General features: G+C 35.6%; 1 protein-coding gene across 1 annotated transcript in view; it reads right to left on the bottom strand.

Moving 5' to 3' along the window:
• The window catches only part of LOC143223098 (uncharacterized), a 48542-nt gene extending 29239 nt beyond the window's left edge, over positions 1 to 19303 (bottom strand). The window contains exon 1 of the mRNA XM_076450547.1: positions 17120 to 19303. Within this exon, the coding sequence (XP_076306662.1) occupies positions 17120 to 17926 (807 nt within the window). The 5' untranslated portion in view covers positions 17927 to 19303. The remainder of the gene's footprint in view (positions 1 to 17119) is intronic.

Here is a 19303-nt window from a genome sequence, read left to right as displayed (position 1 = left end):
ATTTCGTGAGACATCATATATTACAACATTCAGCTCTCAATTCTTGTTGTTTATGGGTAGTGCATATCTTTCCTCAAGGATTTCTTTACTCTAAAAAAATTGGTCTATTGTTCCATTGTTTTATGTAAACTCCAATCACTTGAGCGCTTATATAATGGAATGACAACTATATACAGCCACGTATAAGAAGCATCTTCATGAAACATTTGAAAACCTGAATAATGATCAGCCTCAGATCACGTTTGTCTGGTTGGTAAATAATCAAATTATTTTGAAACCTATTCTTACTTGTTCTGTGGGCAAGTTATAGAGATGTAACATTTCTTAATCATTTTTCAACAGTAACCCTTGATTCACAAACTTCTATTAGTCATTTGAGTGTCTCAAACATTACATTTAGTTTAATCACTCTATTTATTGGCGAAACAAATAATGTTGGGTAAAGTCATTTCATTAATTGCATGTACGTTTACCCCACTTTTAACCTTCTTCTTCCCTGTGCACATAGTTTGTTATATACAAGATGTCCCTCTCTGGGACAGCGATAAGAGTACGGAGTTACAACGCTAAAATCAAGAGTTCGATTCTCCTCTGTGGACACAGCAGATAGTCCGATGTGGCTTTGCTATAAGAAAAACACATATATACAGGATGTAGAACTTTTTATTAAATGACAAAGATGTTTAGGATTTGTTTGTTTGGAATTAAGCACAAAGCTAAAGCTACACGTCGGACTATCTGTGTTCTGTCCACCACGGTTATCGAAACCTGGTTTTTAGCGTTGTAAATCAGTAGAATTAACGCTGTGTCACTTGGGGATAATATTGCGAATTCTATGTGGATTTGTACGTTAGTTTTACAAATCAAGTTTAGAATAGAATAAAAAAGTGAATAATAACCTCAAGTAATACTAGTTGTAATAATTAATCACTTGTGGATAATTTGATTTGCACTTGTCGCTATTTATTAACTTAATAATCTGTAGATAATTTTATGTAAACATATTTCCTACCGATTAACATAATAATCTATGGGTAATTTGATTTATACTTGTCTCCTATTGATTAATTTAACAATCCATGGGTAGTTTCATTTACATTTGTTTTCTCTTGATTAACTTAATAATATAAAGATAATTTTAACATGTCTCCCATTAATTAACTTAGTAATCTATGGTAATTTGATTTTCACTTGCCTCCTATTTATTAACTTAATAATATATGGATAATTTGATTTACACTTTTTTATATTGATTAATTAATTTAATAACCTATGGGCAATTTGATTTACGCTTGTTAATTACTAATCTATGGGCAATTTGATTTACGCTTGTCTCCTATTGATTAACTTAATAATCTATTGGTAATTTAATTTACTTTTGTCTCCTATTGATTAATTTAATAATCTATGGGTAATTTGACTTACACTTGTTTCCTATTGATTAACTATCTGCACTTTTATATTTATGTCATTAAGGTAAAATAAACTGCCCTCAATCTAAATATTTTCCTTTTCCAAACAAGAAAAGTTTGTTTCTTTTGTCTTATCAAAAGATAAGGATCTTGGGGTTTTATAGTATAAGAATTTCACAAATTGTATATACAGTCAGACTACATTTCCGCAATGGTCTATACACAACTGTACCTATTTATTTGAACCTCTCCCGCTATCCTCCTAGATAGTTAATAATTAAATTCGATAGATCTTAAATATTTTATGCAATGTTTTTGTTTGTTTGGTTTGAAATTTCGCGCAAAGCTACACGAGGGCTATCTGCGCAAGCCGTCCATAATTTATCAGTGGAAGATTAAAGGGAAGGCAGCTAGTCATCACCACCCACCGCCAACTCTTGGGCTACTCTTTTACCAACGAATAGTGGGATAAACCGCCACATTATTACACCCCCATGGCTGAAAGGGCGAGCATGTTTGGTGTGACGGGTATATGAACCGGAAAACCTCAGATTATGAGGCGAGTGCTTTAACCACCTGGCCATTCCGGGTCGCAATGTTTTTGTTTGTCAATTAAAAAAAAAGTATATTTGACATTTATATATGTGATAAACAAACTGAGCTGGCTAAGTCGAACACCTACATACATTTATATGATAATTATAACAACAGACGAAAAGGGGGAATATCTTATATGAAAAATGATAAGGTCAGTGTTTCACAGGGTTGATATATCGACAACCTATATGAACAGTTAATTTTTAACTGAATTTTGAGATGGATAAAAAAAAATCTGTTGCTTAGCTGTTATTGTACAATCCGATATGATATGAATTTTTCATCTGTCAAACAATTTATCACAATTAAATTATTAGCATAAAATTAGAATTTTCAAAAACAAAAATAAAAAAACTTATTTCTGAATAGCACGTCGATTGATATAAGGGTTAGCAAACATAATGACTGAAAGAACAGGAGCTGGAAGAGACCACTCATTAACAAGTAAATATTGAGGTTAGGATGCTCGACTCGTAATATGAGGGTCACGGATTCAACTCCCCGTCCCACCAAACATGCTCATTTTTCAGCTGTGGGGGAGGTATATGTTACGGTCAATCCCACTATTCGTTGGTAAAAGAGTAGCCCAAGAGTTGGCGGTGGGTGATGACTAGCTGCCTTTCCTTTAGTCTTACACTGCAAAATTAGGGACGGCTAGCGCAGAAAGGGATCGTGTACTTTGCGCAAAATTAATAACGAACAAATTATTTGTACAATCACTTATTTCACAAAGTAACCATCTTAAAACACAACTTCCTCTTTTCAGACCGGTTACCACCGTGATGGGATCACTATTTATTGGCAAGCATTTATTTTTATACCTGATATCATTCTTGTAGAGAAGTATTAACATAAAAAAAAACGGAAAAGCAATGACTAACGTCTTTCACTTGGCCTTGTTTGAAGCGCCATCTTTAGACCATTTACTTCAGTTATTTGATTTAGTTCTCCGAAATACAGCTTAAAATACGTTGATGAAGGTCGACAGGAAAATGTTCTTTTCCAAATATCAGTGTGAGCTTCATTCAGTTGGTTTGTTACCCAACAGAAAGAACTTGTTTTAGTAACTAATCGTGGTTTTTTTCTTCTTCCTACCAAGTGCTTTCATTCCTGTTTTGTCCATAAGATTATCACTAAATTAAACGACAATTTCTGATTTACTACCTTATATTCAAGGATAGTCATCATACTTAACACCAATCACTTGGCCTTCAAGATGTCGTGACATCATCAAGACCCCTACTATTTGGTTGCATCAATTCACGTTTCACTGCTGGATATTTCAAATTGAAGAGGTTCAAACATATGTGTATCTAATACAAGAATGAAGATCTGACCATTAAATAATAAAAACATCAAGAATGGCTATATTTGTTTAGAATCAATTGAAAGGTGTGCTAATCACATAAGAAATAATACATATGGAACAGAGTTTACAACATTCTTGATGACAAGAAACCCATTTGAAATAAAAATGTATCTTAGAACGGCTGGTATGGTTATTAACACTTTTATTGATAAGTAGAGAACAACGTTTCAACCTTCCAAGGTCATCTTCAGGTTGACATAGAGTTTACAGCAGTAACTCTTTTTCACCATTTAGTTCAGAAGCCGCAGAAATGAAGACAACTAGTAGTTTTAATATGTTCTTTTATTTTAATTTGCTGTTGAGAAGAGATTTCTTTAGTAGTTACTCTCGTTTATTTTTAATCCTTTGTCGGCTACAAACAAACACCTGTATTTCAAATAATGACTTGTATGTGTAAAACGCCGCTTGGTATTTGATGTTAAGCCTGAAACATATTCAGATTGAATAAAAATATTCTCTTCAAAAAAAGAAACGCAAAAGGCAAAATTTGAGACATATTGTTAACAAGTTTATTCCGGGTAGTTCTGTATGACATGTGTGAAACTTTGCACATTCACTGCTGAACATCCAAAGTCTTCAAAGGCGAAGTCCACGCTAACTAGTTGACGTTTAACGTCACTCAAAGTCAATAACGAGTATGCCCCCCGTGAGCATCAATAACTGCTTGGCATCTCCTGCCCATGGAAGCAATGAGATGACAAATCACATCCTGTGGAATGGCTGTCCACTCAGCCTGCAAAACTGCTGCAAGCTGAGGTAGAGCCTGCGGTCGAGGTTGTCGCCGTCGCAGACGTCGGTCCAACTCGTCCCAAAGATGTTCGATGGGGTTTAAATCTGGTGATCTGGAGGGCCAGGGAAGAACGTTGATGTTGTGGTGTCTCAAGAAGACAGTGGTGAGTCGGGCTGTGTGAGGACGGGCGTTGTCACGTTGAAAAACGTCGTTGACGTTCACCATGATGGGTTGCACATGGGGCCTAAGAATCTCGTCGACAGTTGCGTACGGTCTGATCGGAAATTCTACGCAGACCTGGTATTGTTGAGGCAGTAGACGTCGCAGTGGTGGTCCTATCCCAAAGGTGACGTAACTGGATGTAGCGAGCTTGTGCGGGCGTGGTCACACGAGGTCTGCCAGACCGTGGACGGTCACAAGTTGATCCATGTTGTTGGTGACGATTCCATAGCCTTGTGATGGTGCTTAGGTGGACATTCACAGCTCTGGCAACATCTGATCGAGATTTGCCTGCTCCCAAGCGACCAATAGCGTTGTTGCGTTGTGCTTCAGTCAGTCTTGGCGTAACTGTATTGCGTGTCGGTGGCTTAACACTGAACTATGGAAACCGAGAACCCGTCACTTTTATAGGGAGTTTGCACATGTTGCACTTGCAGAACATGCAGATCTCACAAACAAATTTATTGGACACGAATGCGTTTTGGCGAAAAATTCGATGTTTTCCTCCGTTTTCAATGTGCACAACTCTTATTGTCATTTTGGCCTGACAATCAGTGCCTTAACACGTGTAACATCACATACTCTGAGCTTGTAACGTTATTACATATATTTCTCTTTAAAATAACAAAAATATCCCTTTTGCGTTTCTTTTTTTGAAGGGTATATTTATAATTCAATATGTCATTTAACTCGGTCCGGCATGGCCTAGCGCGTTAAGGCGTGCGACTCGTAATCCGAGGCTCGCGGGTTCGCGCTCGCGTCGCGCCAAACATACTCGCCCTCCCAGCCGTGGGGGCATTATAATGTGATGGTCAATCCTACTATTCGTTGGTAAAAGAGCAGCCCAAGAGTTGGCGGTTCCCTCTAGTCTTACACTACTAAATTAGGGATGGCTCGGTGCAGTGGGCTAACAACCTACTCACTTAAAAACCTGTTGAAGAATCCGTAAGTGATTGCGGCCCTATGTTCCTTGATGGAATCGAGTGGTGAATGAATGTCATTTAACACTTTTGTTCTATAAAAGTGAGGTCTCTTTCAGGTATCGTATAATCAACTGTTTGACTTGTTAAATAATTAGAGTAATCAGTATAATATAGACAGGTTTAATAAATTTGCATTAGAATAACTGTATGTTAAAACCATTGAAAACCAAAATGTTTCACGTATACAGTCTTCCAAGATAATTATCTACATAATTTATGTGATAATGTATCGTTTGATCTTTAGCCATATTTGTTGCAAGGATAAGTATGTTCTTGCTTTGTTCTATGACAAATAGATATGCCTAACTTTCTGTCAATAAATGATAATGTGCAAATACAATTGCGTTAACACGTAAAAAGTGTCCGAGCATTGGCAAAGCCATAGGCAAATGTATAACAAAATAGAATAGTCAGTGCGAATGAGTTGTAAGAGGTTTACAATAAAAAATATTTGGAATTTATAGCAGTGAAATTAGTACATATACAATCTAAGTGTTCATCGGTCACACTCAATTTCACCGAATTTCGTGAGTTGTACGAATCCAATTCCACTTTTTGATGGCCCATTCTCATTTTAGTGGAATTTAATCGATAACAGAGACGTAAACAACTCCTAAATTTCGACACTTTTTCTGCTGTCAAGGAGAGAGTTCCCAGAACCAGATCAGGCATGGCGTTATGTGTGTATGAGACATCATCACAACGTCAAGTTAGGTAATATCCATGGAGGAAAGCTGGGAAAACTCCTGTGAAATATAAATCACAAATTAGCGCAACTCTATGCTTGGTAATTACTACCAAATAGCCTTTGTTAAAACAGACTAAAGATAGTAATTATCTGTAGGGAAGAAGTTGAGTTCTTCTCAGAAGAACAGGTATGTATGCAGTCACGTGGTCGTCGTATATTTTAATGTTTTATCCAAATACACCAATATGTAATATGTTTGCTCACTTATATGCAGTGGATTCAGGAATAATACGTTTTTGAAAAATGGAATTTTATCTTTGTTTTATCTATTTACCTCGTGTATTGTCAGTGTATTCCGAAATAGTTTTGATTTCCAGCGGTTTCATTCTTGACGGATTTTTACCCTAGTGTTTTAATACTTTTCTATTTTTGACAAAGTAGTAAATAAGCTTCAATAATGCTATCATTCCAATGTACCATAAAAAGTGTTTTGTTTTCTAATATCTTGTCCTGTGATTCCAGGAGTTAAGCCTCTAAAATAGGAAAGTTTATATCAATTCCAGATTTCCAGATGGGTTTCAATAGGCTTCCGGAACTCTATCAGGATTCTGCCAAAATGCATTAAAGTCCGACAAAGTAAAAATGTGTCTGTGCTTTGTGTTTGTTTGTTTTTGTAGAAAAGCCACCTCAGGCTAACTTGCTGTGTTTACCGAGAAGAATGCAACCCCTGTTTTTAACGTTGTCAATCAGTAGACTTACTGCTGTCCCATCGGGGGACAAGAAAATGATGGTGCCATTTGTCTTTCTGAAGATGACCTAAGAAGGTTGAAACGTTGTTCTCTACTTTATTAGTAAGTGTTAATACCTATACCAGCCGTCCTGAGATACATGGTGGTGCCATTATCACTTGGTGTTTCTAGGTGGTCACTCTCCCAAGTATTATCCGGGCCCGACGGATGTAACAGGCTTAAAATAAGAAAATCTCATACATTTATCTTAAATTTTACTTCAAAGCAAAGAATATACTTGTCTTAGATAATTTTCATGTGTATTTGGTTAAACATTAAATCATTATAGATATTAAATAAACATAAAACGACTGTACAGGAAGATGGAAAATAATAAATTAAAAGGTTCTGACAAGTTTATTTTTCATCACCAGATACAATATACGAGTAAGACTTATGGAATTACATTTGAAAATACAAAAGTTTAAGTGAACCATTCATAACACAGAGGTGGTTAAGGCACTTGACTGGTTATCCGAGGATCGTGGGTTTGAACCCTCGTCGCACCAAACATGCTCGCCCTTTGAGCCGTAGGGGCGTTATAATATTACGGTCAATCCAACTATTCGTTGGTAAAAGAGTAGCTCAAGAGTTGACGGTGGGTGGTAATGACTATTTTCCTTCCCTCTAGTCTTAGACTGCTAAATTAAGGACGGCTAGCGCAGATAGTCCTCGTGTAGCTTTGCGCGAAATTCAAACCAAACCAATCATAAAGCAGGTAAAATACCTTTGACGGGTAAATTTAGTGGGTAACTACGATATTTGTTTGTAGAAGGATTTTGTTAGTTATTTTTATTTTTTAGTTGTTGTTTTCCCTAAATATAGCGTGGAAAGAATGAGAGGAAATGTTTCCACAGTCTTGTTTATGTTGAAAGATGTAAGATTGTGTTTGTTTATGCGAGTATCGAGTTTTCTCCGTTTTTCACCCATGAAGCTTGATGATCTGGAAGTGTTGTTTATAAACAACACTACTTTTGGTTTGGTTTGTTTTAAATTTTGCGCAAAGCTGCACGAGGGTTATCTGTGCTACCCGTCCCTAATTTTGCAGTGTAAGACTAGAGGGAAGCTAGTCATCACCATCCACCGCCAACTCTTGGGCTACTATTTTACCAACGAATAGTCGGATTGGTTGTCATATTATAATGCCCCCACTGCTGAAAGGACGAGCATGTTTAGTGTGACTGAGATTCGAACCCGAGACCCTCAGATTACGAGTCGAGTGCCTTAACCACCTGGCCAACACTACTAATTTGGTTGCCCGGAACTTTATTTAGTAGAATAACACCCAGTTTTGTGTCAAGTGTAAAATTAAATTTTACGTTAACAGGTTTATATATTATTAATAGTTTACGAGTTTGCTTAAGAATGAATCAGATATTCATATTGCTCAAAGTTGAGCTTCGTGTGTCGCTTGTAACGAGGCGAAAGATCGAAAAACTTGCCGTAACAATACTTTCGAAAGTTTAAAGTTGTAACAGTTATACTCTAATTTCAGAATAATAAATGTAACAATATTTATAGGCACATTAATGTAAAAAGCCCTTCAAAAATGGCGGAAAACAGTTTCATATAAACAGGAACATGCTACATATTGCTCCTGAATCCACTACTAATAATTGAATAAACTTGCTACATATTTGTGCCTTTGAACAAAAGATTAAAACATACGATGACCATGTAATTACATACACACCTTTTTTCCTTCTGAGGAAAAGTCTTCCACTTTCCTCCAGATGACTGGTATCTTCAATCTGGTTTAACAAATGCTTTTTTGCAATAATCTCCAATTTGCGCTAATTTGTTACTTATTTTTACAGGAGTGTTCTCGTCTTTTCTATTCGAATCCTACCTATCTTGACATCACAATGATGAAGATGATGTGATGCAACACACGTAACGCCATGCCTGATCTGATCCTTGGAACTCTCCTTTTATATAGTAAAAAAAGTGTCGAAATTTAGGAGTTATTTACCACTACGTTAACGATTAAGTTCAACTGAAATGGGAACTGGCAATAAAAAAAATATTATATCAGAAAAAAAAGAAACATTAGGCTCGATATCGAACGTGACCGACTGACACTTGGCTTTTATATCTATTGACTATTAGTTCAGTAAAACAGTACTTTTGGTAATTTTATAGTAGAGCTGTAATAGAAGAGCTGTTCATAAAATAATGTGTTTTTATAATTAAACGATACTTACAGAACGTTTGTTTAGTGTGGATTGTTGGTTAATGATTAGGATTTATAGTTTGTGATAATTTAGCTGTGTGGGATTTCTGTCAAACTGTTAGAAATTATTTCCGTGAAAATCTCAAGAACTTACTGTTTCACATCGTTACGAGGACTGTGAAATTATACGAAAGGCTTAAGAGAGAGATGACAACATAAAACCTCGCAGTGATTCAGCGGTAACTCAATAGGCTTATGACACCAAAAAAGGATTACAATACCTGTGGTGAGCAGAGCACAGGAAGCCCATTTTGTAGCTTTGCGCTTAACAGCAACAAACAAACAACATGAAATATATAATGTTGTCACAACATGGCTGGTACACTACAAACATTTATATATATTTAGAAAAACAAAAACTGTGTGTGTGTTTGTTTACTTATATTTGAAACTCCTTTGAAACACAATTTTGTGAAATTTTACACTTATAAGTTATATCAATTAATAAATATATATGTAATAAGTTCGTAAAGCAAACTTATTACCAACCAATTATGGACTTTAGCGCCTTTTGTAAAACTATTGTTGCATTTGGATGCAAAAACAATGTTAAGAAACACACGTAGTATATTAAAAATACAGAAATATATATTTATAAGAGCAAAAACCAATAACCGTGCTGAAATTTATAACAAATGCACATGAAAGTCACGAGGACAAGATACTTCAAGAGGAAGCACATATACTGGTATTCAAAGTATATTCCATTGTGAATAAGTTGGAAAGTCTTATTAAAATCATGCCCTCTAGCCAGTAATGCGTGTATTGAAGTTTGATAAGACGAAACAAACGAATCTCGCCTCATATTTTAATCCTATTCTTATAAACTTTGCTTACGATATTTTAAGTTGTATAATTTAGATGATACCTTGAGGGTGTGTGAAAGTAAGATCAAGTCCTAGAAAAATCTAGGACGAGTGTAGATTAAAATTACGACATTCCGTGAAGCATCACAGAGATAGAGTAGTATATGATTAAGAAAGTGAAAGTTATTCTCACCGTAGCGAATTGAATCAGTCAATGTTTTTTGCCTTGAAGTATATCAATCTGTTTGTTCACTATCGCTCTTAGTGGGTAAATTTGTACAAGTAACTTGATTTAGTTTTTATATTAATTAGCATAATTTGTAACGAAGGACTAAAAGAAGTTACGACAGTGTACAATTGTTCAAACTTGTAGAAACTTTAAAGAATGAAATAAACTAATTTGTTATAGTTTGCGTGAACTAAACTTTGAATTATTTTCACCGAATAATTTAAAAAGAACTTACCAACGAAACAACAACTTTACAACAGTATATAGGGTGAAAATTTAGCTACGAGCTACAACGTTTTTGGTAACTATAGACAAAACTACTCGTACAGAAGTACATATTAACAGTCGGCAGTATGAGCGACTCACTGCAATTGTAATTTTTGAAATTGAATTTGATGTAAGTCCAATTAGTTATCCAGATGGTTCTACAAAGTCTTTATTTGGTAAAACAATATTAACACTTGAAAAGTTGAGCCTGCCTCTGAGAAACTAATATAGGTTTTTGTTGTAATAAAACAAATGAAATAATGGTGGTTAAGCAATTAGTTTCATATACGATTAAAATAAAAGTTTAAAGACTTGTAAGTCAAATGCAAATGGAAAAAAAACAAAACGACTCTATCTGCTTCAAACAGCCAAACACACACATACACATCCCAAGGAAACCAATGAAGAGACGTGTATAACCATTTTTATTTTAATACTAGATGGCAAAAGCATTACAAGGAATTTCAGTCACTTACAGACTATAAAATTCATAAGATTTTGACATCTGGTCAGACTAGGTGATTCTAGGCGAAACAATATGTGTAGGGACTGTATGAAGCAGAGTGTTCTATTAAAATTATGTTACACATGACTTCTCTCTGAAGATTTTTACATACACAGTTTTCTAGGCACACAATTCGCACATAGAAGTTTTTTTAAGCTTATGGGTTGTGCATTGGACATTATTAATACATTTATCAAAGTGATTATCAGTTTTCTCCAGACTTTGTGTAGAAATAAGGAGACTAACCAAAACATTTGTCATACCAGTTTGAAGAACGTGGCGCATATTAAATCGGTTAATGAAACAATCTGGTTATTAACGAAAGGAAAGGGAGTGAATATTTGCCTCTGAACAAAGAGTATATAGGTATGTTAGCAGAGATAAAACTGACACACCCTAAAACAAATGAATAATTAAAGTATTAGCAACGAAGAAATCATGAATATTTGTTCATCAGCCAGAGGATCACATACAAATGATTAATATCTGTTCATCAGCCAAAGGATCATGTACAAAACATGAATATCTGTTCATCAGCCAGAGGATCATATACAAATCGTGAATATCTGTTCATCAGCCAAAGGATCATGTAAAAATCATGAATATCTGTTCTTCAGCCAGAGGATTATATACAAAACAAGTCAAGTGTAGACATTCCGGTGTAATCCAATATTCGAGCAATATTGTGAGTGCTTACAATTTAGAACTTAGACACTTACTGGATATCCCTCTTCTTGAGGGGACAATTAGTGAAACGAATGAAGAATAGAGAACTCATAGCCCAGTAGAATATTTTGACAACTTGCATATTGATGTCATTACTTCCATTAAATATGTTAGCCTGCGGACTAACACCTCTAAAAACTGTGGTGGGCACAGCACAGATAGCCCATTGTGCAGATTTGTGCTTGATTCTAAACAAACAAATTCGCTAAATATTATACAATGATATGTATTTTTTTACGAATAAAAATTCTTTGGTAGACGTTTCACTTGTTTTAATGCAAAGTAAATTAACAAGCGTTTTTATGTATGTTATTTTGTAACGCCATAGAAAATATGTTGTTTTATTTTCCTTATAACAAATACATTTTATTAGATCTTCTAATGGAAAGTAAAACCGAGGTTTTCTGCATTTACAACCTCTAAAAGTCGGGGTTCGAATTTCCGTAATATATTGAGTGCAAATAGCCCATTGTGAGGCTCGGCGCTAGAAAGGACAATATCGTGTGTTATCGCACTTGTTACTTAAGGGCTAAAAACAACCCACTGCAGTATGTATAATTTAACTGTAAATACTTCATGCATGCTACTTTTTAAATTTTTTTTCAGTTTCTATTTCGCAATTTTCATATTTGATGGTGAAATTTAAACAAATGATTTTTACTGGTAGTCTGTTTTTCTAATTTTGCCAAAGCTACACGAGATCTATCTGCGCTAGTCGTCCCTAATTTATCAGTGAAACACTAGAGAGAAGGCAGCTAGCCATCGCCACCCACCGCCAACTCTTGGGCTACTCTTTTACCAACGAAGAGTGGGATAGACCGTCACTTTATAATGCCCCCACGGCTGAAAGGGCGAGCATGTTTGGTGTGACAGGGATTCTAACCCGCGACCTTCGGATATCGAGTCGAGTGCCTTAACCACCTGGCTATGCCTGGCCATTGTACTGGTAGTAAAGTAGAAAAAAATTATATTAATTTATTTTTAAAAAGTGTTTTTAATAAAGTTCAGTGCTTTCAGAACTTATTCTATGATCACTAATTTACGTTCCAAAAATTTATATGCCAAAATATTGATTGAGAAAACTGCCTAAAATATACATAGTAAATTTTGGGAGCACGTCTTTCACCAGGTGGCGTGATAAAATATTAAAATAAACGTATGTTTATGGGTACATTGTAAGTATTTTAACATAAATTATATAAATACTTTCTAGCTGTATTTTTGAAAGATATTTTAGTTCTAACGACTGATATTATAAGTGCTTTTAACACGTTGCAGACGCCATGTTTGTTATAAAGAACATGGAAAGCAGTATATAGTAGTTGTCACTTACACTACTTGAGACCTGGCATATCCAGGTGGTTAAGGCACTCGAATTCTAATCTGAGAGTCGTGGGTTCGAATCCCCCTCACACTAAACAGGTTCGCCCTTTCAGCCGTGGGGGCGTTATAATATTACGGTCAATCCCACTATTCGTTAGTAAAAGAGTAGCCCAAGAGATGGCGGTGGGTGGTGATGATTAGCTGCCTTCCATCTAGTCTTACACTGCTAAATTAGGGACGGCAAGCGCAGATAGCTCTCGTGTAGCTTTGAGCAAAATTCAAAAACAAACACAGCATTTAAAATCCATTACAGAACAAGTTTTTGTCAACTGTGCACATAAACTTATTGGCAATATTGGGGTAGATGAATGATATTCTATAACGACCTAATTTTCTACAGGAAATGAACAGACTGGAAAATAAATAAACTTGTATTTTTATAAGATATTTTTGCCTAAAAAACGGATCGCGTAAACACTTTTTTAAGTGCTAATCAATTTAAAATTAATATCACGTTTATTAAACAATTTTCATACATCATAATTTTAAACCGAGCTTCAGGAATATAGTTGTACGATTTATAACTTGCATATCAAAACAAAATTACTGTTTAATAATAGTTTTCAAAATTACACAAAAATATGTGGATTGTTATGGTGTCCAAGGTTTTCTTTTTAGTTGTCCTCCGCTGGTAGAGCCGAGTCAACGGATTTTATAACTCTGAAATGAGGGGTTCGATTCTCCTCGGTAGATTCCGTAGATAAGCCGATGTGACTTTGCTATTAGAAAACATACCCGCCCTCTTTCTTACTTTCGTAATAATATGTGAAATTCGGAAAAATGAAATTTTAGTTAATTTCAAACTCTAATTTATTATAACTGTTTTATGCTATAATTGCTTGTTGTTAATGCGAATGTAATAGCGTAATTGATGAAATCACATGTGTTATCATCCCTTAATTAGACACGCCTTTAAGGAGTAGTTGTGATACCAGTTATCTAATGAGTATTTCTTGAAACTAGTTATTCTCTCGTGTTAAGAGAGCAACCCGTGTTAAACGCAAATAAAAATATCTGGTCTTCAGCTACAAGAACCAACACCAGTTAGTGCTCTTGCATATTATTTGCTTATGTGTTTTTGTAAGAGATAAAGCTTTGTATAATCTTTCGAATAAATGTTTTCTTTTTTTATTTACTGAAACTTTGGCTTAATAGTAATTATAACTTTTCTTTCACTTATCTCTCCACTCCCTTACCCCTGATAAACCATTGTACAACTTACAGTTAACAGAAAAATTCATCATTGTCGCTTTTATTCAATCACTCTACTTTGACTTCAGCACAATGAATCATAAGTTCATTAATAATATTCATCAATATTAGAATAAATTGGAATGAAATTAAGACTTTCGGCAGACTGTAGCTATTAATATTCAGGGGTAAAAATAACTGAAAAGTTCTACAAAAATAGAAAGTTTATTTACTTTAATATTTTTCTTGTATTTCATTTCAAAAATGGCACACATAAATATTTATCACGTGATAAGTAAACAACTTAAGAAATAACGCCTAAAACTTTAAACAACGAACTATAGATGCCACTCTTACTATAATATAGTTAAGATTAAAAACTATAGAGGGCATATTTTTGTAACAACCTATGCTAAAAAAAAGCAATTAGTGTTTCATGATAAGCCTTCCGCCTTGAACACTGTGATTAAATACACAAACATGTAGATATTAAGTTCTCTAGATTAGGTATCCCACGGGTTCTGATCTTATTTGCAGGTCATGTGGTGAGAGATTAGAGGCCAGGTTCGTGCATCCACTCCCTCTAGTGTCCAGTAATGACGTGATTATCAGCTATCACTGTCTCCCCTGTGTTTAGAAAAACTTCGATCTTCCCTTCACCCACAGTGTTTAAAATACCCAACAGTGCTGTGAAGCAATGGTTTCACGCGCCTACATTTTTCCTGCCTAGTTGCGTAATCGACACTTTGCTGTTTACTAGTTTCTACGGTCTGTTTGCTTCTTTAATCTACTATTCATTATGTGATGAATATACTTGTGTCCCATTTTTTTCTCTCTCTTAACTCTTACAGACATATTTATATTTGTAGTTTGGACAAAGTTTTGGCTACAAGATATACTTTCCAATGGCTTATTGATTTAAAAGATAAGATTTGTATTTGTTTTCATTCCTCCCTTAATCACTCTTATCATGTGTATCGACCTAAAGAATAAATTGCATATACGTAAAGAAACATTATTCTACCAAGTTCCCCTTTTAGTTTTAAAAAAAGAGAAATGGTTGTGAAAGAATAAATGATAAAAAGAATTTCTCTTGTAGTAAATGTACCTTTTGTTCACGTTACTTTATGCAAGAGCAAGTATATGTATAGTAGAAAGGAAACTGGCGTAAGTGAAAGAAACAAAAGTTTTAATGTTGAAATCCAGAGAAGGTGCCATTAATAGTTAGGTAGCATACACCTAAAAACTTCATAAAGCCACATCATTTAATGCTTTGATTTCGTAACTGAAAGTAACCTAAGGATCTAATTATATAAAAAATTGTGTTATTGCATAGTCAGGCGTAACAAAAAAGTATAAACACCAAACATAACACCCAAATGCGCTGTTAAATGTATTGTATTAAATAAATAATACACAGCGTTTGAAATATCACCTGTCAAATATTTTAGAGTTTGTAACAGTGTTTATAAAACATGCACGAAACAGTTATCTGTATAATATGTGAAAGATTCATAAGTGACCCGGAAATGAGGTAGTCTAGTGGTTAACGTGCTGAACTGTGAACCTAAGGATACATGGTTCATTTCCTGTTGACGAAAAAATTATGGTTCGTATTTCGGGGCCATAGTTGCGTTATAAGAGTGACGGTTAAAGTCCACTAGTTGGTCTGAGAAGAGTAGCTTAATAATTGTCAGGGTGTGACGTTTACTAGCTGCCTTCCTTCTATTCAGTCAGTTTAAAATTAGAGACAACTAGCGAAGGGAAGCATTGTGTAACTCTACGTGAATATCCTAAACGTGCAAAAATTTGTATCTGTGGAATATCCCAGACACAGATGTCTGTAGATTATGTAAGAGACTTATATTTATAAGATATAGAGAAAACCGATATTTGTGACAGTTGAATGGTTTGATAGTTATGAAGTAGAATGTTTAAACGTTTTGGTATAAAATCTGGTAGACGACTAAAGATCATGTCCACAACATTCTCTTTAATATGTTTAAGTAGCGGTAGACAGATATTCATCTTATCAACACAACCTCCATTCAGGTTGTGTTGTTTTGTTTACTTCATGCGAAATATAAAGACAGCTTATTTACATTGTTTGCTACATGCAAGATAACCAGACGAATTAGATGTTTGTTTACTTTATGCAGAATAATCTAATGGATTAGTCAAGTTTGTTTGCTCTGTGTGGTATAATCTAAAAGAATAATCAAGTTTGTTTGCTTTATGTGGGATTATCTAAGGAATTAGTCAAATTTATGTACTACATACAAGACAACTACACTAATTAAGTAAGTTTCTTTACTTCATGCGAGGCACATACAGGAATGACACAAGTTTGTTTACTCCATGCGATATAACTACATGAATTACACGAGTATGTTTGCTATATATATAAGATAATATGGTGGATTAGTCAAGTTTTCTGCATCATGTGTTTTATGTTAAATATATTTTCAGTTATGGATCTAGAATCTTCTTGCATGGCGTAAAGGTTAACTTGTGCCTCGTTTCAACGTAAAAAAAGAAAATCTGTGTACTTTGTTTTTATAGCTTATGGTTCAACATGTTTTCTTCAGGATGCCACCTAACCGGTGCATTATAGTATCATGAAGGTATTTAAAGTGAAAAAATAAAAATATATTTAAGAAATAATTTTTATTTCTAATAGAGCATAAAAGAGAATAATATACAGATTAACATTTTTTTACGACTTCCAGTGAAAGTTGATAAAGAAGTATGGATAAAATATGGCTGCCACCTATGCCTTTATAGCTTAGTTAAGTTAATTTGAATTAATCATTCTTGTATATAGTTCGTAGTCCAAACATTATTGTGATTTTTCTTTCAGTTTACTAGGTTGTTGCTAGTATGATAACATGCAGAGCAATTGTAACAATAAAACGATGCATGTACTACAAGCGTGCTGTTACTGTTTTGATATGCAACAGAAATGAATGGTTTACAAATGAATCATGACTTACCAAGTACGGTAAATGATTGGTAAGGTAGCACAAAGATGAAACAACCGCCACAGCAGTCCACCGGAAGTCAGAGCTCGGTCGTTCAGGGCTGTACGGTCGGTGGGACTCTTGTCGGCCAGGGCCATGCAATGGCCGAGTACTTCCACTTGAACTGCTGGTAACACTACCGCTGCTGGCTGTTCCCGTAGCACAATCGGTTCCTGGTGACGGCACGGAGAAGGGCATCCTGCGGCGGCGAGCGCGGCAACGGTGTAGTTCCACGTCGAAGCAGCATACTAGAACGGTAACCATAAGAACACCATGAAGACAGATGTTGAAGATGGAGAACCGGCGGTCCCATTCCAAAGGATGCACAGAACAGTCATACTGTTGATTCTTCTCAGGTGAACGAGCAAACACGGCCGCTACTCCGACAAATACAGCAATGACTGCCAAAACTGCTATATGATATCGTATCTGGTTTCGGCGGACACTGAAACGGTATTTGTATGGCCAACGCACGGTCAAAGCCCTGTCTACTACAAGAGAAGCTAGAGTGGCGATTTGAAAGGTCCTGGTGGCAGTTAATCCCCAAAGAATGAAGCTACAAGGAGGACCAGCTCTTGGACTAACTAAACTCAAAATGGAAAAACCAAAAGCGAAGAGAGCGGTTACTAATTCTTGAGTTCCAACTGCCAGAAGGAACAAATCCACTGTCCGCCAACGCCGTCTATACGTGTGGAAGATATAAACTGTCCATAAGGACAAGACAGCTACCAGGGGCGCGCAAGCAGACGCTGCTAGCCAGCTGTAGGCTACGAGCTCCATAAAACAGACAGATCGTCTCTTTCACTTCTATTAAATCCTGAATTTTCTTAGTCGAACTCTGAAACTTCACATCGTGAACACTTTGATAGCAGTCGTTCGCAATCCTTGATGAATTACACATTCAAGACCCAACAAACAAAAAACACAAAGTGATCCAACCTTCCATGTTCACATAAACATTATAACCGAGCCTCACAACTACTTACTCCCCAGCTCAGAGACTTGTGCAAACTTACTCGTTGCCAAATATTTCAGTGAGAACAACTCTAGTATGACCAGTTTCCATCTGCAGCCTCTGAAACGTGTAGCCCAAGTGACAACAGGTTTAGCTGTGGAGCTTGTTCCTTCAGTCGCTGCCAGATGGCGTGCTCACCGAACCGAATCGGTAGAAACTAGTGATTTTGGGGACATTCCTGCCCCTAGAAACCTTCCTCTCAGCACTGAAAGGGCCGGAAACTTAACGTACCATGGACCACTTGCAACAAACTGTTTCATTGAAAGAGCTAACACCCCCTTTTCCTATGTCTGGAAATTTATTGTTTTAGAACTTCAATGTAGTGGACACCAGTAAGGAGATAAATGGATCATCTGGTTTGATTATAATTATCCCTTACTCCCCTTCCATGCTTCTGTAATTTTATTACAAAACATAATATAGATCAGTACTTCAAAATATTTTACTGTTGAGTCAGGTGCACAAACAAATGGTTGTGCGATTTATAAAACTCCTAAACTTTTATGAGGTATAAACAGACGTAATATGCTTCAATGTTATACAATTGAAAAACAAACTGTTGAACTTCATTTAGACATTCTCAGTTAAAAAACAAACAAACTCGTTTTCCAATAGCAGTAACCAGTTTTGTATTACAGTTACCCGTATTAGGAAAGCATAACGTAACGAATTTCTGTTACCGGATCTAAACCACACATAGAACAGGAAGCATTATCCGTGTATTGAGAGATATCTAGTAAACATACTACTTTGAACTTCCAATGTTGGTTTACGTTAAATTTCGTAAAGTTCGGTGGACAGTGTTGTAACGAAGCAGTTGGCGTCTCACAGGGCGTTTCAAAAAATATTGAAATTATAAAAATGTCCCTGGTGGAAAAACTCGACAGAAACGTCGTCCTTTCCTTACTTCAGAGGAGCAAGTCAGGAAACGGAATATGAAGTTTAAAAACATCACAGAGAGAAGTCAAACAAGCCCGCACACACACACACACTCAGATACCTACCACGTGACTTGCTTGACTTGTTGAACCACTGGCTTTCAGCCCCCACTGTATCCCTCAAGACGAAAAGTAATTCGTAGATGTTTTATGTACGTATGTGTATGTGCCATTCACAGAAGTTTAAATGAATAAAATATTCCA

The sequence above is a fragment of the Tachypleus tridentatus genome, chromosome 8 (assembly GCF_004210375.1).
Source record: "Tachypleus tridentatus isolate NWPU-2018 chromosome 8, ASM421037v1, whole genome shotgun sequence".
Classification (NCBI taxonomy): domain Eukaryota; kingdom Metazoa; phylum Arthropoda; class Merostomata; order Xiphosura; family Limulidae; genus Tachypleus; species Tachypleus tridentatus.
Note: the sequence above shows the minus strand (reverse complement) of the source record. Positions and strands in the feature narration are given on the sequence as shown.